Raw genomic sequence first — 25,681 nt, 5'->3', positions numbered from 1 at the left:
CCTTGCTGTGTGGGCCTCTCCATGGGGCCACTAACGGGACTTCTTCCCCCAGAGCAAGGGACCCAAGAGAGACCACCAGGACAGCCATGGTCTATTATAACCTAATCTCAGAAGGGATGTACTACCACTTTTTTTTGAGACTCAAGTGATCCTCCCACCTTAGCCTCCCTAGTAGCTGGGACTACAGGCACATGCCACCATGCCTGGCTAATTTTTGTATTCTGTAATTTTTGTATTTTGTATTCTTTGTAGAGACAGGGTTTCACCAAGTTGCCCAGGCTGGTCTTGAACTCCTGGGCTCAAGCAATCTGCCCATCTTGCCCTCCCAAAGTGCTGGGGTTACAGGCATGAGCCACCGCGCCTGGCCTCATTTTTTTCAATGAGATATTCTAGAACCAACCTGCCCTCCCACCCCTAATTTAAGGTCGAGACAACTTACTGTTTATTTTCAAATAAGTATTAAGTATCTAACATACAGTAGGTACTTCCGGGGTCAAAAAAAGACAGTCCCTGCCTTTAAGGAATTGCCTATTGAGAAAACAAGACATAGCTATAATACAGTGTGATAAATTCTACAGAAGGGTATACAGGGGATGCCCAGGAGAGCCAGATGAGCAGAATTTTTTTTTTTTTTTTTTTGAGATGGAGTCTTGCTCTGTTGCCAGGCTGGAGTGCAGTGGCACGATCTAGGCTCAATGCAAGCAACCTCCGCCTCCTGGGTTTAAGTGATTTTCCTGCCTCAGCGTCCTGAGTAGTTGGGATTACAGGTGCACGCCGCCACTCCCAGCTAATTTTTGTATTTACTTTTTTTTTTTTTTTTTTTGAGATGGAGTCTCGCTCTGTCGCCCAGGCTGGAGTGCAGTGGTGCGATCTCGGCTCACTGCAAGCTCCACCTCCCAGGTTCATGCCATTCTCCTGCCTCAGCCTCACGAGTAGCTGGGACTACAGGCGCCCGCCACCACGCCCAGCTAATTTTTTGTATTTTTAGTAGAGACGGGGGTTTCACTGTGTTAGCCAGGATGGTCTCAATCTCCTGACCTCGTGATCTGCCCACTTTGGCCTCCCAAAGTGCTGGGATTACAAGCGTGAGCCACTGTGCCCGGCCAATTTTTGTATTTTTAGTAGAGATGGGGTTTCACCATGTTGGTCAGGCTGGTCTTGAACTTTTTTTTTTTTTTTTTTTGAGACACAGTCTCACTCTGTCGCCGTCTGGAGTGCAGTGGCATGATCTAAGCTCACTGAAACCTCTGCTGGCCGGGTTCAAGGGATTCTCCTGCCTCAGTCTCCTGAGTAGTTGGGAATTATAGGCGCCTGCTACGGCACCTGGCTAATTTTTGTATTTTTAGTAGAGATGGGGTTTCACCATCTTGGCCAGGCTGGTGTTGAACTCCTGACCTCATGGCCCACCCGCCTTGGCCTCCCAAAGTGCTGGGATAACGGGGGTGAGCCACTGTGCCCTGCCTGGTCTCAATTTTTTCACCTCATGATCCACCCGCCTCGGCCTCTCAAAAGTGCTGGGATTACAGGCATGAGCCACCACACCTGGCCTGAGCAGACTTAAAACAGAGCATGAGAAAAAAAAGGAGTGAGTAGAACAAAGTTAAAAGCCTTTTATAACCACACTTGGAGTCTGAACTTAGTGTTACAGTGCATGACTTTATCATTATAGGCTTATAAGCAGGAGGGGGAAATGATCAGATACAGCTTTAAAAATTCACCTATATTTTAATGCTTTCATAGTTTTATTTTTTAAAATACTGATTCATTTGGAACTTTGTAACATTTAATACAAGGGAAAATTATATAAATCACAAACATCAGTTAAGTAAACTGTAATGCATACCCAACAGAAAGAACTTTAAAGCCTCCAAGAGCTTTGACGCTTCTTCCAAGTTTTTAATTGCACAGAAATACAGCAGAATAAAGATTCCTGCTTATAAGACTTTGAAGAATTTGAATCACGAAATATTGTGTGGTAAGATGGACTGAAGAGGCAGAAAGCAAAGTTCTACGGGTTTGTTTTCTAACACTGAGAAATCACGTCAGCTGGGAAAAAAATACCAATTACTGAGTGCCTTACTGCATACATTTCTACCTCATTCTCATTTGTTACATTGTAAAATGGCACAGTCCACAGATTATTATGTGCAGAAAGCAATCCTTTTCTAATCCTAGTCCCATGGATATCAATGTTCGAAGTTTACTGCCACGAGCTCAATCAAGGTATGGTGTGATCTGAAAGTGAAGCCTTTATTGTGCCAGAAGGTCATGGCATAAGTGACTTCATGCAAACAGGGAGCTCTCCCTTCCTTCCTAGTTGGTCTGCTCCTTCTCCTCCAGGATGAGTACAGTGTCCACAGTTATTCCTATGTCCTCCAGCGACTGGCCTCCCTCCACTGCCAGAGGCCGTCTGGGAAAGGAAGTAGAAAGGCTGTATAGAGATGTGTGGTACCCAATTCTTGTCATCCAGTCAAATAAGACCTAGAAGATAAAAAGCTTGGCTTAGTCATTATCAAATACTTTACACACCGTGTCCCTTTAGACCACCATAACATTTTATAATTTTGTCAATGTAAAATCATATCCCTAGGAGTAATGAGACGGAATTTTCATACCTTTCAAAGAAACTTTCTAGAACTTAAACGAAAATAGTTTGCCATGAGTTTAGAGATAGGAATATTCTTTTTTTTTTTTTTTTTTTTGAGATGGGAGTCTCGCTGTGTCACCCAAGCTGGAGTGCGATGGCATGATCTCAACTCACTGAACCTCTACCACCTGGGTTTAAGCGATTCTCCTGCCTCAGCCTCAAGAGTAGCTTGGATTATACAGGTGCCCACTACCACGCCCGGCTAATTTTTGTATTTTTAGTAGAGACGGGGTTCCACCATGTTGGCCAGGCTGGTCTTCAACTTCTGACCTCAAGTGATCTGCCTGCCTGGGCCTCCCGAAGTGCTGGGATTATGGCCGTGAGCCACTGCGCCCAGCCAAAAATTAGCCAGGCATGGTGGCAGGCACCTGTAATCCCAAGCCCTCAGGAGGCTGAGGAGGGGGAATAATTTGAACCCATGAGGTGGAGGCTGCAGTGAACCAAGATCCCACCACCGCACTCCAGCCTGGGTGACAGAGCAAGACTCGGTCTCAAAACTATATATATACACACACATATACACACACACACACACATATATATGTATATGTATATATATATATACATATATATGTATATGTATATATATATATATATACATATATATGTATATGTATATATATATATAATTTTTTTCCCCAAACATATAATGGCACAGAAGTTTGAGACCAGCCTGGGTAACACTGGGAAACCCAGTCTCTACACAGAATACAAAAATTAGCCAGGCCTGGTGGTGCATGCCTGTAATCCCAGCTACTCAGGAGGCTGAAGTGCAAGGATCACCTGAGTCCGGGGAGGTCAAGGTTTCGGTGAGCTGTGATTGTACCACTGTGCTTCAGCCTTGGTGACAGAGTGAGAACCAATCTCACAAAAATAAATAAAAATAATAGTAAATTATCTGTCAGGAACACTGATCCTATTTACATTCCCATTAACAAGTTATGATGTTGACCGGGCACAGTGGCTCACACCTGTAATCCCAGCACTTTGGAAGGATGAGGCAGGAGAATCATTTGAGCCCAGGAGTTCAAGATTGGCCTGGTCAGCATAGTGAGACCTGTTCTATTTTTAAAAAATAAAAAATGTTAAAGGTTTTGTTTTGTTTTTTTTGTGATGGAGTCTTGCTGTCTCCCAGACTGGAGAGCAGTAGCACGATCTTGGCTCACTGCAACCTCTGCCTCCTGGGTTCAAGCAATTCTCCTGCCTCAGCCTCCCGAGTAGCTGGGACTACAGGCACGCACCATCACGTCCAGCTAATTTTTGTATTTTCAGTAGACACGAGGTTTCACCATGTTGGCCAGGATGGTCTCGATCTCTTGACCTCGTGATCCGCTTTCCTCAGCCTCCCGAAGTGCTGGGATTACAGGTGTGAGCCATGGTACCCAGCCAAAAAACTATTAAAGTTTTAAGAATCCCTGTTTTCCTAACACATTTGCCAAATCTGGGTACTATTTCTTTTTAATCTTTGACAGTCTAGTTAAGTAGAAAATACTGTTTCATTTTATTTGTACTTCATTGATTCTATGTGAGGCAAAACATTTTTTTCATATATTTATCTCTCACTGAGTCTTCTTTAGGAAATCGTGATATTCATATGTTTCTTTCCCTGCCAGTCTACTGAGGTGTTTATCTCTTCCTTAAGTTCCTTATAAAAAATAACTATCATACATAAATACTAAAATGGGCTGGTCGTGGTGGGTCACGCCTGTAATCCCAACACTCGGGTAGGCCAAGATGGGCGGATCACTTGAGCCCAGGAGTTTGAGACCAGCCTGGCCAACATGTCAAAACCCCATCTCTACTAAAAATAAAAAATTAGCCAGGAACGGTGGTGCGTGCCTCTGGTCCCAGCTACTCAGGAGGCTGAGGCACAAGAAATGCTTGAGACCAGGAGATGGAAGTGGCAGTGAGCAGAGATCACACCACTCCATTCCAACCTGGGTGACAGAACAAGATTCTGTCTCAAAAAAAAAAAAAAAAATTCTAAACTTTATGAACAGTTTCTTTATGGAATTTTTAATTTTTTTTTTTTTTTTTTGAGACGAAGTCTCACTCTGTCCCCCAGGCTGGAGTGCAGTGGCATGATCTCAGCTCATTACAAGCTCCGCCTCCTGGGTTCACACCATTCTCCTGCCTCAGCCTCCCGAGTAGCTGGGACTACAGGCACCCGCCACCATGCCTGGCTAATTTTTATGTATTTTTAGTAGAGACAGGTTTCACCATGTTAGGATGGTCTCGATCTCCTGACCTTATGATCCACCCACCTCGGCCTCCCAAAGTGCTGGGATTACAGGAATGAGCCACTGCACCTGGTCGGAATTTTTATGTAGTCAAATCCAGTATTTTCCATTATGGTTTATAGCATTCTTGTCATTGAAGGTTAAATACAACAAACAGGACAGAAAATTATTTACATATATTTTTAATGCACACGTAATTATATGTTTAAATGTACTTAAGAGATGGAAATATACCGAAATGTTAGTAACTGGTTTTGGCATGAGACTACAGATCAAATTTTTTTCTCTCTCTACTTTTCCACATTTTCCAAATTATCACTAACAACCACAGTATTGTTTTTATTATTTATTATTTTTGAGACAGAATCGTGCTCTGTCATGCAGGCTGGAGTGCGGTGGCACGATCTCAGCTCATTGCAACCTCCACCTCCCAGGTTCAAGTGATTCTCCCACCTCAGCCTCCCGAGTAGGTGGGATTACAGGCATCCGCCACCATGCCTGGCTAATTTTCTTATTTTTAGTAGAGATGGGGTTTAACCACGTTGGCCAGGCTGGTCTCGAACTCCCGACCTCAAGTGATCTGCCCGCCTTGGCCTCCCAAAGTGTTGGGATTACAGACGTGAGCCACTGCACCCAGCCCACAGTATTGTTTTTAAAAGAAAAAAAAGTCTAAAGTTAATAGTGGCTACTTCCTAAGGATTTAAAAGCATCTTGCCCATCAAATTATGAAAATGTAATGAAAGCAAACAACAAAGGAAAAATACACCAAAGGGAAAGAATGAGTAAAATGTGAATGCAGAGATCATAATTCAGAGACATCCAGCAGGCATGCCTAGTTAGCCAAATTTCTGCAATATGGAGTACCTGGAAATGTCCTTTATCCATACCTGATGGGAGGTGCAGATGACAGTGTGATCACACCTTCCCCACGGCATGTGAATAAACTACTGCCAAATTCAACAAAGATATTTCTCAAAATGTGAATTCCTTCACTTACCTGTGAGCTGTGGGACTTCAAAAACCTTCTCCTCAGGACATTCCCACTGGGACATCGGAGAGCAACAGTAACTACCTAAGGAAGAAAGATTCACGTAAGAACTCCGATCCATTGCTCTTTGCAATTCCTTTCATGCCATAAAACAGCTAAGCAGCTAAAAAGGACTTAGATGCTGCTTTGCTAATTATTAAAAGACATAGGTAGGGCATGGTGGTGGCTCATGCCTGTAATCCCAGGACTTTGGGAGGCTGAGACAGGCAGACCACTTGAGGCCAGGAGTTTGAGACACCCCCCGCCACAAAAAATAGAAAAATTAGCTAGATGTAGTGGTGCACGCCTCTAGTCCCAGCTACTTGGGAGGTTGAAGTGGGAGAATAGCCTGAGCCCAGGGAATCTGAGGCAGCAGTAAGCTGTGATCACGCCACTGCACCCCAGCCTGGATGACAGAGCAAGACTCTGTTTAAAAAAAAAAAAAAGACATTATAAAATGAGAAGATGACAAATTAGTGTTTATTTTTCACCTGTCAAGAAACCCTTTATGACTACCATGGTCATTAACTGTGCTGGGAGTTATGTGGGTATCATATTACGCATAAGTGGTGCTTTTAGAGCAGCACCCCTCCCTCTCAGGAAAGCTATGTTAGAAAATATTTCCAATCAGGCCAGGTACAGTGGCTCAGGCCTGTAATCCCAGCACTTTGGGAGGCGGAGGTGGGCGGATCACTCGAGGTCAGGAATTCAAGACCAGCCTGGCCAACATGGTGAAACCCCATCTCTACTAAAAATACAAATATTAGCCAGGCGTTGTGGTGCACACCTGTGGTCCTAGCTACTCAGGAGGCTGAGGCAGGAAAATGGCTTGAACCTGGAAGCAGAGGTTTCAGAGAGCTGAGATCCTGCCATTGCACTCCAGCTTGAGCAACACGGTGAGACTCGGTCTCAAAAAAAAAAAAAACAAAAACAAAACACTTTCCCATCAGGCACAGTGACTCACACCTATAATCCCACCACTTGGGGAGGCCAAGGTGAGAGGATCACTTGAGACCAGGAGTCGGACCAGCCTGAGCAACACAGTGAGACCCACTCTTTACCAAAAATAATTTTTTTTTTTAATTTAAAAATTAGGGCTGGTGGCATGTGCCTGCAGTCCTAGTTACTTGGGACACTAAGGTAGGAGGATCACTTGAGCCTGAGAGGTTGAAGATGCAGACAGCTATGATCGTGCCAAGGCACTCCAGCCTATGAGACCGAGCAAAAGCCCGTCTCTTTAAAAAAAAAAAAAAAAAAAAAAAAAAAAAAAAAAAAGGTTTCTAAGGAGTATAACTGTTGCCAAGCCCCAAGAAGTAGGTTCTCCTTCTGGATTTATTGCCCAAATGACTTAATGGCTTTCAAGACACGTGTGTGCTCCCCATACATTAGGAAGTGTCTGTAAGTAGGGTGGCCAGGGACAGGAAGGCACCATGGACTATGACCCAGCAACCGGGAAGAAGGCAGCTTGACACAGAGCTGGGGATCAGTCCCAGCCCAGTCCCCAACAGCAAACAACCCCTAAATTAAAACATCTACAAAGTAGTTGCCCTCTTCATTTTCTCCTTTGAAAAGGAGAACTGCAATTTGAAGTCATTTGCCTAGTTTTTTTTCCTTTTTTTTTTTCCTTTTTGTAGTGACAGGGTCTCACTACGTTGCCCAGGCTGGTCTTGAATTCCTAAGCTGAAGTAATCCTCCCCTCTCAGCCTCCCAAAGTGCTGGGACATATGCCTATTTGGATTCTGTTTTAGTACGAAACGCATTTGCTGACCTAAAGTTCTGGAAAAGCCCACATATATCCTATGCCTGAGGCAGTGGGTGGGTGTAATCCCAGCACTTTGGGAGGTCAAGACAGGCAGATCACCTGAGGTCAGGAGTTCCAGGCCAGCCTGGCCAACACAGCGAAACCCCGTCTCTACTAAAAATACAAAAACTAGCCCGATGTGGTGGCAGGTGCCTGTAATCCCGGCTACTTGGGAGACTGAGACAGGAGAATCACTTGAACTCAGGAGATGGAGATTGCAGTGAGCTGAGATCATGCCATTGCACTCCAGCCTGGGTGACAAGAGTGAGACTTCATCCCAAAAAATAAAAAAGACAACTCAGCAGACAGCAGCCTTGCAAAATAGGACTCATGTTGAGGAATTTGATACTACACTACATTCCAAATAAGACCCAGCTACCCAGGAGGCTGAGGTGGGTGGATCACTTGAGCCCAGGAGTTCAAGGCCAGCCTAGGCAACATAGTGAGACCCTGTCTCTATGTTCTAAAAAAGACCTAGTTACAGTATAATCACATCAACACTTATGCTATCATTTCTTTCTAAACCCAAGTTTAGATAAGACATATTTAATGGATGTCAAGCAAAGAAAATAGAAAATAAGTTTAATTTTCGAAGAGAAAAATAGACTTACTTCTTCTGCTGTTTGAGAAGGTTCTTCAGGTGAATCAGGAATCTAAAGAAAAGCACTGCTAAGAGGAATGTAAACATTTTCAAGAAGCAAACAAAAGTGTCAATGAGAAGAGTTCCTCTCCATACAGAGTTTAGACACACGTCTAAGCTTGCTTAAATCTTTTCTTTATACATCTATAAAGAGTTTATAATGCGCCGGGCGCGGTGGCTCAAGCCTGTAATCCCAGCACTTTGGGAGGCCGCGGCGGGCGGATCACGAGGTCAGGAGATCGAGACCATCCTGGGTAACACGGTGAAACCCCGTCTCTACTAAAAATACAAAAAATTAGCCGGGCGTGTTGGCGGGCGCCTGTAGTCCCAGCTACTCGGGAGGCTGAGGCAGGAGAATGGCGTGAACCCGGGAGGCGGAGCTTGCAGTGGGCCGAGATTGTGCCACTGTACTCCAGCCTGGGCGACAGAGCGAGACTCTGTCTCAAAAAAAAAAAAAAAAAAAAAAAAAAGAAAATAGCTCAATTAATAAACATTTTTGGGCAAGTGTGCTAAAAATCATAAAAATAGGATTTGAGATAATAGCTCCCAATCTATACATACTTAAAGGATTTTGCTTCTATTATGTTCCAAAATATTACTAATATATAAAAATGTACTATGTAAAAAGGCAAGCCAGATGCAGTGGCTCCTGTCCGTAATCCCAGCAACTCAGGAGGCTGAGGCAGGAGGATCACTTGAGCTCAGAAGTTCAAGGCCAACCATTGCAACAAAGCAAGACCCTGTCACTTAAAAAAAAAAAAAAAAACATATATATGATTGTGTATGCATATTCACAGACATATACATAAAAACAGGATACATATTAACATGAATCAGCTGGGCACAGTGGCTCATGCCTGTAATCCCAACACACTGGGAGGCCGAGGCAGGTGGATCACTGGAGGTCAAGAGTTCGTGATCAGCGCGGCTAACGTGGTGAAACCTCGTTCCTACAAAAACACAAAAATTATACAGGCATGATGGTGGGTGCCCATAATCCCAGCTACTCGGGAGGCTGAGGCAGGAAAATCGCTTGGGACCCACGAAGCAGAGGTTGCAGTGAGCTGAGGTTGTGCCACTGCACTCTGGCCTGGGTGACAGAGCAAGCCTCTGTCTTAAAAAAAAAAAACAAAACAAAAAAACTCAATAAGACCCCAGAATTATTTTGCTTCAAACATATACACATTTTATTTTATTTTTTAAATTTATTTATTTTTCTGAGACAGAGTCTCACTCTGTCGCCCAGGCTGGAGTGCAGTGGCACAATCTCGGCTCACTGCAAGCTCTGCCTCCTGGGTTCACGCCATTCTCCTGTCTCAGCCTCCCGAGTAGCTGGGACTACAGGCGCCCGCCACCATGCCCGGCTAATTTTTTGTATTTTTTAGTAGAGATGGGGTTTCACCGTGTCAGCCAGGATGGTCTCGACCTCCTGACCTTGTGATCTGCCCGCCTCAGCCTCCCAAAGTGCTGAGGTTACAGGCGAGAGCCACCACGCCGGCTCATATACACATTTTAACATGAATATGAACTTTTTGTCACTCACACTCCCAGGTGACTGCCAGAAACCATTCACTTTGGTTGCTTTTGTCATTTACTCATGTTTCCCTATTTCCATTAATCTATTAAGAATCCAGATATTGGGCTGGGTGCGGTGGCTCACGTGGGTAATCCCAGCACTTTCGGGGGCTGAGGCAGGCAGATCACCTGAGGTCGGGAGTTTGAGACCAGCCTGGCCAACATGGTGATACCCCATCTCTACTAAAAATACAAAAATGAGCCAGGCGTGGTGGCGCACACCTGTAATCCTGCTACTCAGGAGGTTGAGGCATGAGAATCTCTTGAACCCAGGAGGCAGAGATTGCAGTGAGCCATGACTGTGCCACTGCACTCCAGCCTGGGTGACAGAGTGAGGCTCTGTCTCAAAAAAATAAAAATAAAATAATCCAGATATTTAGACCATTTTCTTTCATTAAAACATTTGTTACCAACGACTTCATCTCCAGGAACTCTATTAATACCATAGACTATATTTTATAACATTTAATCTAACCTTACTTGTATTTACTAAATAACTCATTTGTTTTCCTTTGGTATCAAAAGCATATGTGACTGTCAAGTAAAATCTGCCATCAGCATAAGATAGTGTCATTAACAAAACACAAACGTGAATTTTTAATCAGTCCATTTAGTTCATATCAATCTTTTTCAAAGGTCAGTGATAGTTCAATAATCTGATTCCCCTGCTCAATCTCCACTATGGGACCAGGAAATCTCAGATTGAGAAGCAATATCTTAGAAACTATTTTCAGGGAATAGACAGCCTCCCAGCTTTCCCTAAGGGCCCGGTAAAAATGGATTTCTTAGGCCGGGCGCGGTGGCTCACGCTTGTAATCCCAGCACTTTGGGAGGCCGAGGCGGGCGGATCACGAGGTTAGGAGATCGAGGCCATCCTGGCTAACACAGTGAAACCCCGTCTCTACTAAAAAATACAAAAAAATTAGCAGGGCGTGGTGGCGGGCACCTGTAGTCCCAGCTACTCGGAGAGGCTGAGGCAGGAGAATGGAGTGAACCCGGGAGGCGCAGCTTGCAGTGAGCCGAGATTGCACCACTGCACTCCAGCCTGGGCAACAGAGTGAGACTCCATCTCCAAAAAAAAAAAAAAAAATGGATTTCTTATTTCTAATCTTTTCCAGCTCCAATTGGAATTAAGTTAGGGATTGAAGATTTGAATGAACAACATGTATAATAAACCTGGGCACTAATCCAAAGTGACTGATTGCTAATATATTCCCTAGAAGGGCCAGTAAGGAAAATTATACACTCATGTTAATAACAGCTATTAGCCACTCACAAGATAGGGCTTGATAACGTTTTTAAGTTAATAGGAATGCTTCCCTTTGTAAGCATTATATTTTTCATTTTTACATAATCAAATTCCTTAAAAAGAATTGAGTATTTTCAGCCACGCACAGTGGCTCACGCCTGTAATCCCAGCACTTTGGGAGGCCGAGGTGGGCGGATCACGTGGTCAGGAGATCGAGACCATCCTGGCTAACATGGTGAAACCTCGTCTCTACTAAATATACAAAAAATTAGCCGGGCGTGGTGGCGGGCGCCTATAGTCCCAGCTATGCAGGAGGCTGAGGCAGGAGAATGGTGAGAATGGTGTGAACCCAGGAGGCGGAGCCTGTAGTGAGCTGAGATTTCGCCACTGTACTCCAGTCTGGGTGACAGAGTCTCACTCTGTCACCCAGGCTGGAGTGCAGTGGCACAATCTAGGCTCACTGCAACATCCACCCTGCTGGGTTCAAGAGATTCTCCTCCTTCAGCCTCCTCAGTAGCTGGGATTACAGGCGCCTGCCACTGCACCCAGCTAATTTTCGTATTTTTAGTAGAGATGGGGTTTTACCATCTTAGCCAGGCTGGTCTTGAACTCATGACCTCATGATCCACCCACCTCGGCCTCCCAAACTGCTGGGATTACAGGCATGAGCCACCACGCCCAGCCCTTTTTGTTTTTTGTTTTTTTTTTTTGAGATGGAGTTTCACTATTGTTGTCCAGGCTGGAGTGCAATGGTGCAATCTTGGCTCACTGCAACCTCCACCTCCCAGGTTCAAACGATTCTCCTGTCTCAGCCTCCTCAGTAGCTGGGATTACAGGTGCCTGCCACCACACCCAGCTAATTTTTTTGTATTTTTAGTAGAGATGGGGTTTCACTATGTTGGCCAGGCTGGTCTTGAACTCCTGACCTCAGATGATCTGCCTGCCTTGGTGTCCCAAAGTGCTGGGATGACAGGAGTGAGCCACCATGCCTGGCTAAGAATTGAGTATTTTCTAAACCTATTGTCATTTGTCTTTATTGCTTCCAAGTTGGATTCAGAACATTATTAATATTGAACAGGGAAAATTATTCTTTTTTTTTTTTTTTTTTTTAAATAGAGATGGGGTTTCACCATGTTGGCCAGGCTGGTCTCAAACTCCTGGTCTCAACCTCCATCGGCCTCAGCCTCCCAAAGTGTTGGGATTACAGGTGTCAGCCACCGCGCCCGGCCTATTCTTGGGTGATCGCTTTGTAAGGCAGTGGGAAAACACCATCTGGATGAAAGGCCAGTCCTGATCTTCACCCAATACACCACCTCACCCAGAGTTCAATACTCCTGCTGCACACAGACACAATTCAATGAGAGGCATGAAGTACTTTACCTCCTTGCACGTGGGCTGTTCAGCAGGAGATGGAAATTCAATTAAAGGTTTAAGCAAGTTCTGGCTCTTTGCTGCTTCTCTGTTTGGTATTTCCAAAGATGTCTGACTTGTACCTTCATCACCCTGGTCAAACACAACAGACAATTTCTAAAGAGATGTTTTCTATCAACTTTATTCTATTCACAATTGTTTTTCCTTTTTCCTTTTTTTACCCTGATGGCATATCAATAGAAAAATATTAGCAAGCCATTATGAGACCCAAAAAATTAAAGCATTATCTCCGTGGACAAGAAAACATGAGGCTTGAGCCGGGTGCTGTGGCTCACACCTGTAATCCCAGCACGTTGGGAAACTGAGGAGGGCAGATCACCTGAAGTCAGGAGTTCAAGACCAGCCTGCTAACACAGTGAAACCCAATCTGTACTAAAAAAATGCAAAAATTGGCTAGGTACAGTGGCTCACGCCTGTAATCCCAGCATTTTGGAACGCCGAGATGGGCAGATCACTGGAGGTCAGGAGTTTAAGACCAGCCTGGCCAACATGGTGAAATCCCATCTCTACTTAAAAAAATACAAAAATTAGCCAGGCGCAGTGGCAGGTACCTGTAATCCCAGCTACTCGGGAGACTGAGGCAGAGGTTGCAGTAAGCTGAGATCGCACCACTGCACTCCAGCCTGGGCGATGGAGAGAGACTGTCTCAAAAACAAAAATTAGCTGAGGCAGAAGAATTGCTTGAACCTGAGAGGCAGAGGTTGCAGTGAGCTGAGATGGTGCCACTGCACTCCAGCTTGGGCAACAGAGTGAGACTCAGCCTCAAAAAAAAAAAAAAAAAAAAAAGAAAACTTAAAATCGTAAACTTCTATAGAAACTGACAAAATTCATATTCAATGCTGATGGAAAACATAACCAAAGTTTAATTTGACTTAAAAATCAGAATATATAATATATAATAACATATATAACATGAGCTTAATACCTTGGAGATCTTGACCTGAGGAAAGATCAGAATGTTCTTGTCCTCATATAAGACAATAGCAATTTATTTGACAGTTTTAAAGACTATCTTATGTCACAGTCAGTCTTTCTTGTTTTTTTGTTTTTTTGTTTTTTTTTTTTTGGAGAAAGGGTCTTGCTCTGTCTCCCAGGCTAGAGTGCAGTGGTGCAATCATGGCTCACTGCAGCCTCTTGACCTCCTGGGCTCAATTGATCCTCCTGCCTCAACCTCCCAAGTAGCTGAGACTACAGCCACACACTACCATATCTGGCTAATTTTAATTTTTTTTTGGTAGAGACAGGGTCTTCCTATGTTGCCCAGGCTGGTCTCAAACTCCTGGTCTCAAGCAATCTGCCTGCCTCATCCTCCCAAATTGCTGGGATTACAGGCATGAGCCACCACAACAGCTTTTTAAGTAACCAAGTTATATGCTCTTTAGGCACCAAAAACCACTTAACCAGCCAGGTGCAGTCCATGGTAGGGTGCACCTGTAGTCCCAGCTACTGAAGAAGCTGAGGCAGGAGGATCCCTTGAGCCCTGGAATTTGAGGCTGCAGTGAGCTCTGATCGTGCCACTGCACCCCAGCCAGGGCAACAAAGAGAGACTGTCTTTTAAAAACAAAGACCAGCTGGGTGCGGTGGCTCACACCTGTAATCCCAGCACTTTGGGAGGCTGAGGTGGGCGGATCATGAGGTCAGGAGATTGAGACCATCCTGGCTAACACAGTGAAATCCCGTCTCTACTAAAAATACAAAAAATTAGCTGGGCATGGTGGCAGGCACCTGTAGTCCCAGCTACTCGGGAGGCTGAGGCAGGAGAATGGCATGAACCCGGGAGGCGGAGCTTGCAGTGGAGCCGAGATTGTGCCACTGAACTCCAGCCTAGGGGAACAGAGCAAGACTCCATCTCAAAAAAAAAAAAAAAAAAAAAGACCAACCCCTTAACCATGTGATAAGCAAGTATGCTGAACAAAAACTGATACACAATCATTATCAATAAAAACTCCTAAAAGCAGACCAATATCATTTTCAATTAAAAATCAATCATGTAATAGGAAACATAGAGGATTCAAAATATAAAATAAGAATATTTTCCAACCCTAAGTTTGTGACCACTGCTTAATTTCCAGGCTTCACCCGTCATTTGATAAAAGCGCTCCTCCAGTTTTCTCAATTTCATTTCCTGGTGAGGTTTTAAAACGTTCTTGATGTATCTGCCGGCCTGTTCAAAACAACAAATTAGGTGTTGTTACTATACATTAATGTTCCTAAAAATGTACGCTGTCTATAAAGTTGTTAATAAGAACCAAGTAAGAGCCCTGCTGGCTGAACAGAGCCACTGCCACCCTGTTTGGCTGCTTGGTTGCGGGGAGGCTCGTGCCGACAGCTGGACAGCAAGCTGGACAAGCATTTGTTTTTGACCTGCCTGATTATGAAAGTATCAACCAGGTTGTCGTTTTCATGCTGGGAACAATCCCATTTCCTGACAGAATGAAAGGATCTACTTCTCCTATCCTGATTCAAATTGAATGCCGGTATGGCAACTCCAAGGATTTGCCACAAATGGGCAACCAAGTGCCATCTTCAGAATTTCAGGTCTTAAATCTGGAAAGGGAAGCCAACATCTTTTGTTTTTGTTTTTATTTTGAGATGGAGTCTCACTCTGTCACCCAGGATGGAGTGCAGTGGTGCAGTCTCCACTCACTGCAACCTCTGGCTCCTGGGTTCAAGTGATTCTCCTGCCTCAATCTCCCAAGTAGCTGGGACTACAGGTGCCCGCCAACACGCCCAGCTAATTTTTGTATTTTTAGTAGAGACGGGGTTTCACCTTGTTGGCCAAGATTGTCTCGATCTCTTGACCTTGTGATCCACCCGTCTCAGCCTCCCAAAGTGCTGGGATTACAGGCATGCGCCACTGCGCCTGGCCCAAAATTTTTTTAAAATTAGCTGAGCGTGGTGGTGTGTGTGTGCCTGTAGTTCCAGCTACCCGGGAAGCTGAGGCAGGAAGATCCCATGAACCCAGGAATTTGAGGTGACAGCAAGGTATGGTTGTACCACTCCACCCCAGCCTGGCAACAGAGAGAGGCCCAGTCTCAAAAAAAAAAACACAGTGGTATATCTATTCAGTGGAATATTATTCATCCACAATAGGTAAATCCGTACCAACAGAAAGCAGATTGGTGGTTTCCAGAGGATGGGATGAGGGCAGAGTGGGGAGTGACTGTTTAAAGAGTATACGGTTTTCTTTACGGGAGATGGAACAGAGGTGGTAGTTGTACAACCCTGTGAATGTACTAAATGTCACTGAACAGCGTGGTCAATTTTGGCTGGGCATGGTGGCTCATGCCTGTAATCCCAGCATTTTGGGAGGCCGAGGCAGGCGGATCACCTGAAGTCAGGAGTTTAAGACCAGCCTGGCCAACACAGCAAAACCATATCTCTACTAAAAATACAAAAATTAGCTGGGTGTGGTGGTGTGCGCCTGTAATCCCAGCTACTTGGGAGGCAGAGGCAGGAGAATCACTTGAACCTGGGAGGCAGAGATTGCAGTGAGCTGAGATTTTGCCACTGCACTCCAGCCTAGGTGACAGAGCAAGACTCCATTTCGAAAATAAATAAGTAAAATAAAATGGTCAATTTTATGTCACGTGAATTTGACCTCATTATATATTTTTTTAAATCTTAGCACAAAGACAGAAGCAACAGACCTTAATTTTAATTGCCTCAGAGATTTTTGTATTTCTCTACGCATAAAGTCTCTAAAAATTCTGCCTTACCTTCTCTCCTTGTGCTTCTTGTTGTTTTTTTCTCACAAGTTTTTGTCTTTTCTCATTCTTTTCTTCTTCTAGGACATCAAAAAATAAAAGTGCTTTTTACTTCCCAAGTATCTCATTTGAAGTATAACCAATCAAATCATGTATCAAAAGAAAGAAAAAAATCTAAAGTCTATGGTTGGGAGACCCTAACACATCACATTGTCATTTATGTTTGGGTTGAACAGTATAACCTTTTAGGATCATGGTTTTAGTCATAGTTAATTTGAAAGGGCTATATATTAAATACTGGCCACTTTCCTTTTATTTACTTACATTTAAATAAACAGTGAAACAAAACAGAATGTACCAAATTCACTAATGACGAGCTTCTTCCTAGTAGCATAGAAAATATGTAGTTTTTGGTTTTAAGATTCGCCTATTCTGAGGCTAAGTACAATATTATTTTAAAAGGCTTCTAGGACTCACAAACTTTTGCTTATCAAAAATGAAGCAGGCTGGGTGAAGTGGGTCAAGCCTGTAATCTCAGCATTTTGGGCGACTGAGGCAGGTGGATCACTTGAGCTCAGGAGCTAGAGACCAGCCTGCGCAACATGGTGAAATCCCACCTCTACAAAAACTACAAAAATTAGCCAGGTGCAGTAGTACACACCTGTAGTCCCGACTACTTGGGAAGCTGAGGCAAGAGGATCACTTGAGCCTGGGAGGAGGAGGTTGCAGTGAGCCAAGCATGCCACTGCATTCCAGCCTGGGTGACAGAGCGAGACTCTGTCTCAAATTAAAAAACTAAAAACAAACATGATTTCCTAAAATTAAAAACATTGACATATAAAAGACAAAGGTGCCTAAGTAAAAACTGCTGGAATGGAATAAAACATTAGGATGAAAAGCCTTTCAAGATTAATGGTAGATTAGCCGGGTGTGGTGTCTCACGCCTATGATCCCAAAGCTTCGGGAGGCCAAGGTGGGCGGATCACGAGGTCAAGAGATCGAGACCATCCTGGTAAACGTGGTGAAACCCTGTCTCTACTAAAAATACAAAAATTAGCTGGCATGGTGGTGCACGCCTGTAGTCCCAGCTACTCGGGAGGCTGAGGCAGGAGAATCGCCTGAACCCAGGAGGCGGAGGTTGCAGTGAGCCAGGATCGTGCCACTGCACTCCAGCTGGTGATAGAGACTCCGTCTCAAAAAAAGAAAAAAAAGATTAATGGTAGATACATTCACTCTGTAGAACAGCTCATAAACTGTAGGTATCAAATGGCAGTTAAGCAGCACAAACACACAATTTAAAATTGGGGAATTTACCGTATAACAACTTAGAAATGATATAGCTTAAAAACACATATATAAGAAAAATGTGCGATTTCTCATAAAAATGTTGGGCTATAGTCCATGCAAAACAATCATCACTAATTTTTAAAAAGCAACACAAGAAAGCATGACTAGAGTTGTAATGATTACTCTCCCTGAAACTACACATCACAGATTAATAGTAAAATGGCTCTTACTGTACAAAGTTCTAGAATAAATAAATTTGAGTAGAATGGTATAAAAGGGTAGCATAAATAATAAACTTACCCTTCAGATAAACTTGGGAAGATTTAAATGAGTTAAGCCATGAGGTAGTCACAGAAATAATTAAAGTAAGAAGAGCAAGCAGTAAGAAAATTCGGCCACAAAGCAAAAGAAAATCCTTGATTCCTGATAAAGGAAAAAAACTAAAATTAAAATTCAAAACTTTTTTTTTGTTTTAAGAGACGAGGTCTCACTATGTTAACTAGGCTGGTCTCGAACACCTGAGCTCACGTGATCTTCCTGCCTTGGCCTCCCAAAGTGCTAGGATTATAGGCGTGAGCCAACATGCCCAACCCAAAACATTTTTCTTGATACTCCTAATTATAACACATTAGAAGATTATTTGTACTGAAAAAGTATAGTAGAAGTTATACAACTGTTTCATGATTTTGTTCATATATAGTTATCCCTCAGTATTCATGGGGTATTGGTTCCAGGACTCCTGAGTATACCAAAATCCACGGATGCTCAAGTCCCTGATATAAAATGGTACAGTGTTTGCATATAGTCTATGCTCCCACATACTTTAAATCATCTATAGATGACCCATATACTACCCAATACAACGTAAAGACTCTATAAATAGTTGCTATACTTTGTTTATGGACTAACGACGGGGAAAAAAGTCTGTAGATGTTCAGGACAAACAGACAAACATCCATTTATCCATTTTTTTTCTGAATATTTTCTTTTCTTTCCTTCTTTTTTTTAAGAGACAGGGTGTTGCTCTTCTTTTTATTTATTTATTTATTTATTTTTGAGACGGAGTCTCACTCTGTCGCCCACGCTGGAGTGCAGTGGCATGTTAGCCAGGATGGTCTCGATCTCCTGACCTCGTGATCCACCCACCTCGGCCTTCCAAAGTGCTGGGATTACAGGCATAAGCCACCGTGCCCAGCTGACAGGGTGTTGCTCTTCTTGGTCTTGCTCTGCCACCCAGGCTGCTGGAGTGCAGTGGTGAGAACACGGCTCACTGCAGCCTCAACTTCCTGGGGCTCAAGCGATCCTCCCGCCTTAGCACCCCCCAGTAGCTGGGACTACAGGCATGCACCACCACACTCAGCTAATTTCTGTATTTTTGTAGAGATGGGGTCTCGCCATGTGGTCCAGGCTGGTCTTGAACTCCTGAACTCAGGCAATCTGCTCGCCTCGACCTCCCAAGGTCCTGGGATGGTAGGCGTGAGCCACCGCACCCAGCCCTTTCTGAATAGTCTCAATCCACAGGCGCTTAAATCCTCGGATGTGGAACTCAGGGATACAGCAGGCTTACTGTATTCTCCTTTGGGCATTGAAAAACTCATGACGGTTGTCATTTCCAGAACAAATGTACAGAGCATAATTCTAGAATAAACACTATCTTAGGAATACAGTTATAATTAGAGTGATCAGCTACACTATATTATGAATATCAGTGATGTATAAGTTGTAGTTTCCCATATAGAGAAAATTACATAACTAAAAATAAAACTGAAAATATCATTGTGTTGGTCGGGCGCGGTGGCTCACGCCTGTAATCCCAGCACTTTGGGAGTGTGAGGCAGGCAGATCAGAGGTCAGGAGATCGAGACCATCCTGGCTAACACGGTGAAACCCCGTCTCCACTAAAAATACAAAAAATTAGCCAGGTGTGGTGGCGGGTACCTGTAATCCCAGCTACTCGGGAGGCTGAGGCAGGAAAATGTCACGAACCCGTGAGGCAGAGCTTGCAGTGAGCCAAGATTGTGCCACAGCACTACAGCCTGGGCGACAGAGAGAGACTCTGCCTCAAAAAAAAAAAAAAAAGAAAAAAAGAAAATATCTTGTCAAATTCTAGTTCTATGATAAACAATCTCACTGAAACACCAAATTCTTATTTCTCAAATTAAATTGTGCAATTGTGTGCTTCTTTATTTCTTGACATTTAGTCACTTGTAAGTAAAATTACGATTTACATGCTTGTGGAGGAAAAAGTAAAAATATAGTATTTGGTCTTTTTGTTTATTTATTTATTTTGAGACGGAGCCTCATTCTGTCGCCCAGGCTAGAGTGCAGTGGCGCAATCTTGGCTCACTGCAACCTCTGCCTCCTGGGTGCCAGCTATTCTCCTGCCTCAGCCTCCTGGGTAGCTGGGACTACAGGCATGCACCACCATGCCTGGCTAGTTTTGTATTTTCAGTAGAGACGGGGTTTCACCACGTTGGACAGGCTGGTCTCGAACTCCTGACCTCAGGTGATCCGCCGGCCTCAGCCTCCCAAAGTGCTGGGATTACAGGCATGAACCACCGCACCCAGCCAGTATTTGGTCTTATATTAAGAACCAAAGTGAAAACTATTTGAGCAAAAATCTAACTACCTACTTTGCATAATACAATTTGGCAAATGCTGAGGGTCAGGAAACAAAGCTCGGTTAAAAATGATTTCCATCCTCCCGGAATTTTTACTCTTGTGTTTTTAATTTTCAAAAGATAAATGGCAGAGATACAGAGGAATCCAATGTGATCAAGGCTGGTAATTAGTCAATTAACTAAAACTTAAAGAAGGAATCAGAAAAACACATATACAGGCTGGGCGAGATGGCTCATGCCTGTAATCCCAGCACTTTGGGAGGCCAAGGTGGGTGGATCACCTGAGGTCAGGACTTCAAGACCAACCTGGCCAACATGGTGAAACCTCCATCTCTACCAAAACACAAAAATTAGGCAGGCATGATGGTGGGTGCCTGTAATACTAGACACTTGGGAGGTTGAGGCAGGAGAAATGCTTGAACCCGGGAGGTGGAGGATGCAGTGAGCAGAGATCATGCCATTGCACTCCAGCCTGGGCGACAGAGTGAAAAAAACATATATAGACTTAAATGTTTTATTTTAAACTGAAAACAGATGTATATTCTTGCCTTTTTTTTTTTTTTTCTTTCAGATGGAATCTCACTCTCTTGCCCAGGCTGGAGTGCAGCAGTTGATCACAGGTCACTGCAGCCACTACCTCCAGGGCTCAAGCAGTCATCCCATGTCAGCCTCCCAAGTAGCTGGGACCACAGATGTGGGCCATCAGATAATATTATTATTTTTTTTCCAAATGATCCTCCTTTCTTGGCCTCCTTTCTTGGGCATGGTGGTGCATGCCTGTAGTCCCAGCTACTCAGGAGGCTGAGGCAGGAGAATCGCTTGAACCCAGAAGGCGGAAGTTGCAGTGAGCTGAGACTGCACCACTGCACTCCAGCCTGGGTGACAGAGCGAGACTCCGTCTCAAAAAAAAAAAAAAAAAATTTAGCTTAAGTACAAGTAAAATGTATTGACAATAAAGGTTTTTACACAGTAGAAAAAGACAAGGCTAGTTTTGCAATATATGTCTGAATATTAGTATAGGCATAACCAGCCCTGCTGCTGGTATAAAGTATGATGTGTAAAACAGACTTAAATGCTGTTAAGAAATAATTATTGGAAGCTCACTATCAAGAATCCAAAGGTAGCAGAAAAAAAGGGAAAAAATATATATTAAAAAAAGAAAACTAAAAAGGGGAAACAATCCAAAGGAAACAATCATTCGTTCAGAATTCTGAGAAAGAAGCTAATTCCATGAAAATTTCAAGAACTCGATAAAGATGCTGCCAGGAGCCCAGGTGCAATTGCTAGAACCCTTGTCCCTAGTTCTATTAAACTAGATACTGGTAAGTGCTGGGAATACAAAAATAAATTCCATTTGGTCTCTGCCTTCAAGAAGCATATTTCTGGCTGGGCACGGTGGCTCACACCTATAATCCCAGCACTCTGGGTGGCCAAAGTGGGCAGATTGCTTGAGCCTAGGAGTTCCAGACCAGCCTGGGCAACATGGCAAAACCACATCTCTGCAAAAAATACAAAAAATTAGCTCGGCATGGTGGTGCGGTGCCTGCATTCCTAGCTACTCAGAAGGCTGAGGTAGGAGGATCACTTGAGCCAGGAAGTCCAGGCTGCAGTAAGCCATGACTGTGCCACTGCACTGCAGCCTGGGTGACTGAGCAAGACCTTGTCTCAAAAAAATAATAAATGAGCAGAGTAGGGGTGGATGTTGAAAATACAAGGGAACAGGTGAATTGTGGAAATGGTGAGTGTGAATTCAACATTTCTGATCCTTTGGATAAAGGTCTTGTTATATTCCAATACAGCTTGAGTGAGTGAAAAGCTTCAGAAGAGTCTTTGTACGTTTTTTTAAAGCATTTTATTTTCATTTCTTATTGCACGCAACATTTCTAGGCATGTGACTCCGTGTGAGCAGGGAGAAAAGGTGGAGAAAGGGAGTACACAAAGCCAAGTTTCATTATGATCTCTAACTTCAGAATTGACCTTAAAAAGGGAAACAGACATGTAAACTCATCACTGAAACGTCCAAAAATCAAGTCACGATTCTCAGCATCTCCACTGTTTTTCTTTCCATTTTCCCTTTACTAGTAGCACTACCAAATACCTAGGTCTGCTCAGTCCCCCATGAGGCAGTCGTCCTTGAATCCTTCCTTTCCCTTGCCCCAAACATCAACCCATAAACAAAGCCTGTTGGTTGATCCTACTCCGTCAATATCCCAAATCTGTCTACATTTCATCTCCTCTGTTACTGTTCTAGTCCAGGCCATCATCACCACTTGTCAACTTCCAAAGCCTGATGTGCCTCACTGCTTCCACCATAGCTTCTGTCCAAAGCATTCTCCATACAGAATCGAGTGACCTTTTTAAAACCTTAGGGAAGTCACTTAACCTCCCTAAATTTCAGTTCCCTCAACTGTAAAATGGGGATTATAATAGTGCCTACCCTCCTGATTGCAGTGCAGATTAAATGAGCTAATAACCAGCACCTGGTGTTTGGCTTATAATAGGTGTTCAATAAACGTCATTATCCTGAGCCAATTCCTCCTCCTCCTCCCAACTCTCCTTGATTCAGCCACAATGGCCTTCACCTTTTCCTTCAACATGTCATAATCTTTTTGCCTAGAATACTTCTCCCCTCCCCCATCCCTTCCCTGCCCCCCACTGGCTTTTCATGGGCGTGGCCCCTTATTTAAACCTCAGGGCCGGGCGCAGTGGCGCAGGCCTGTAATCCTAGCACTTTGAGAGGCCGAGGCAGGAGGATCTCTTGAACCCAGGAGTTCGAGCCTGGGCAACATAGTGAGACACTGTCTCTAAAAACAAAACAAAAAACTTCTCAGCCTAAATTCTCACAAGGCCTTCATCTTATCAACCTGTTTATTTCCTTTTGAGTGTTCACCAGGATGCGAAAGCACTGTCTATGACTGCCCCTGTGCTCTTTGCCTCTACCCTCTTACACGTAAAACCATCACACCTGGAGGGAAAAGCTTCCTCGAAGTGAAGTCGACTCCGGAAGTGGGGCGGCAGGGGCGATGCAGTCTGGGAGTTGTAGTCAAAGCTGCTCCGAAGCTACGCAGCCGAAGAGGCGGTCGTTCTATGCAACATTCCTGTGAAAATTACCCAGCTGTGACTGTCGAAGGGAAAAAGACAACACTTACCTATATCCGGGATCCCACGCCGCAGCTCCAGACACACAAGGGGGACAGCAGAGAGGAAGAAAATGCCAACAACCCCACGTGAAGCCATGGTGGCGGAAGCGCCTGGTCCAGGCGGAAAGCCCGCCCCTTTCGGCCGCGTTTTCCGGGGAGGGAGTGGAATTCTTGCGGCGGGCCGGCTGGGAGAGGGTAAATAACGTCGTCAATAACGACGGCTGCGTCGTTATTGAGGGGCAGCTAAGCCCCGTGTTTTTAATTTATAGTCTGTAGCCGTGTTTCAGAAGAAAGGCAAGTCGTCCTCCAAGTCACATGACGTCCAGAGGAGCCTGGGCTCTAGAGTGGTGGCTCCTTGGAGGGTAGCAGGGCAGGGGCTGCCCCTTCGGTCTTTGTAGCGTCTGTGAGAAAGCGCTTTCCAGAGGGAAATGAAGCCGAAGAAAAAGCTGATGCTGTTAGGAGGCAGCCTGGCCCCCTCTGGCCTTGTGGCCGTAGAGGATGAATGTGGGCTATAGCACCTCCCTTATCTCCCTAACGGTTCTTGGTTCCTGGCCCCGTCCGCGGTCTGGTTCCTGCGGAAAGACAACTCGAAAGTGGGGTCTGGCTCCAAATACCTGCCCCCCAACACGCACGTCCTAATGCCAGGTCCTGGAGACCCGCTACCCCTTGTTCCGCCCCTTGTCAGTTTTGCCAGCACGCGTTATTGTTAACCTTGACTTCATAGTTTTATGACTTAATTGCCATGCTGTAACTCACCACTGTGCACTTCTCCCAAGCTACTGAGGTCCTCCCAATCTACAACATTTCGTACTTGGAAATCATCTTTCCTGGCCAGGCGCGGTGGCTCACGCCTGTAATCTCAGCACTTTGGGAGGCCGAGGCGGGCGGAACACAAGGTCAGGAGTTCGAGACCAGCCTGGCAAATATGGTGAAACCCCGTCTCTACTAAAAATACAAAAATTAGCCAGGCGTGGTGGCGGTCGCCTGTAATTCCAGCTATTCAGGAGGCTGAGGCAGGAGAATTGCTTGAACGTGCATGCGGAGGTTGCTTTGAGCCGAGTTTGCACCACTGCACTCCAGCCTGGACGACAGAATGAGACTCCGTCTCAAAAAAAAAAAAAAAAAAAAAAGAAATTATATTTCCTGGCCGGGCGCGGTGGCTCACGCCTGTAATCCCAGCACTTTGTGAGAGAAAAGAAAATTCTTTTTCCTGACCCATCCATCTAGCATCCCACCTGACTATTCAGTTTAGTTCATCTGAAATTTCCTGAGCTCCACAGTTTGGTACTCTACAACTCTTGGAGATTCAAATATTTACAAGTTACTGAATTTGTCCTCAAGAAACTCAGCTTATCCAACTTTGTGGTTCTATGGAGAAGAAAAAAAAAAACTGGGAAAGATAGCCCTGTAAGCAAATAAATACAATGCAGTGCCTGAGTGCTATGACAGAGATATATGCAGGGTGTTGCAGAACCAGACCCGGAAGGCTTGTGGAAGGCTTGCAAAAGGAAGTCACTCCTACGTTGTGTTCAAAGGTTAGGAATCTGGGCAAGGATGCCCGGGAAGGATGGGATTTCAAGTTTAGGAAACTGAGTGCAAAGGAACTACCAGTGATTATTGCTGCAGTTTAGAGCTTGAGGCCGGGCGCGGTGGCTCACGCCTGTATTCTCAGCACTTTGGGAGGCCGAGGGAGGCAGATTGCTTCAGCTCAGGAGTTCGAGACCCCTCTGGGCAACATAGCTAAACCTGTCTAAAAAAAAAAAAAAAAAATTAGCTGCGCGTGGTGGCGTAACCTGTGGTCCCAGCTACTCAAGAGGCTGAGGTGGGAGAATCGCTTGAGCCCAGGAGGTCAAGTCTGCAGTGAGCTGAGATCATTCCAGTGTACTCTAGCCTGGGCGATATAGCGAGACCCTGTCTCTAAACATAAAATAAAGCTGAATGAAGGCTTTTAGAGGTAGATTGTTGCTAGGGCCGCAGAGGCTTTCCTTTGTATATAGGCTAAGAACTTTATCCTCCAAGCAAAGGTGCAAAATATTAGGGCACAATCTCAAGATCAGTAGGGTGAGGTAATATAAATTACAGCATGACATACCATAAAATAATTAATTATTTTGACTAGTTCAGATGTTCCCATAGTTGTCTGTATCTTGTGTTCATCATGCATAAGGAGGAAGACAGGAAAGGAAGTTCTACAGTTCTTAACCACCTATCTCCTTTATTTTTTCTTCCTCCCTGGCCTTCCATATTACCTAATTTAATCTGTTGATGGCGCCATTGAATCTCTGTCTGGACTACAAAAGGCAGTTCCTAACCATT

At 44.4% G+C, this 25,681-nt stretch overlaps 1 protein-coding gene across 4 annotated transcripts; it reads right to left on the bottom strand.

Moving 5' to 3' along the window:
• Positions 1-1,585: 1,585 nt before the first annotated feature.
• On the bottom strand, positions 1,586-25,110 carry UBXN8 (UBX domain protein 8). Of its 4 annotated transcripts, none has more exons than XM_055295897.2 (8): positions 23,375-23,525; positions 17,905-18,027; positions 16,330-16,397; positions 14,652-14,774; positions 12,560-12,682; positions 8,327-8,368; positions 5,885-5,959; positions 1,586-2,481 (listed from the first exon to the last, which is right to left on the bottom strand). In XM_055295897.2, the coding sequence occupies exons 1-8, from the start codon at positions 23,460-23,462 to the stop codon at positions 2,314-2,316; spliced, it is 810 nt and encodes a 269-aa protein (XP_055151872.2). In that variant the 5' UTR covers positions 23,463-23,525; the 3' UTR covers positions 1,586-2,313. The 4 variants fall into 4 exon arrangements, with proteins under 4 accessions (XP_055151872.2, XP_055151875.2, XP_055151873.2 ...); XM_055295900.2 differs by having other exon boundaries at positions 17,905-17,916; positions 23,375-23,524; XM_055295898.2 differs by lacking the exon at positions 14,652-14,774 and having other exon boundaries at positions 23,375-25,110.
• Positions 25,111-25,681: the final 571 nt, after the last annotated feature.

Source organism: Symphalangus syndactylus, chromosome 10 (genome assembly GCF_028878055.3).
Source record: "Symphalangus syndactylus isolate Jambi chromosome 10, NHGRI_mSymSyn1-v2.1_pri, whole genome shotgun sequence".
Taxonomy (NCBI): Eukaryota; Metazoa; Chordata; class Mammalia; order Primates; family Hylobatidae; genus Symphalangus; species Symphalangus syndactylus.
The sequence above is the reverse complement of the archived record's forward strand: the minus strand, read 5'-3'. Positions and strand labels throughout refer to the sequence as shown.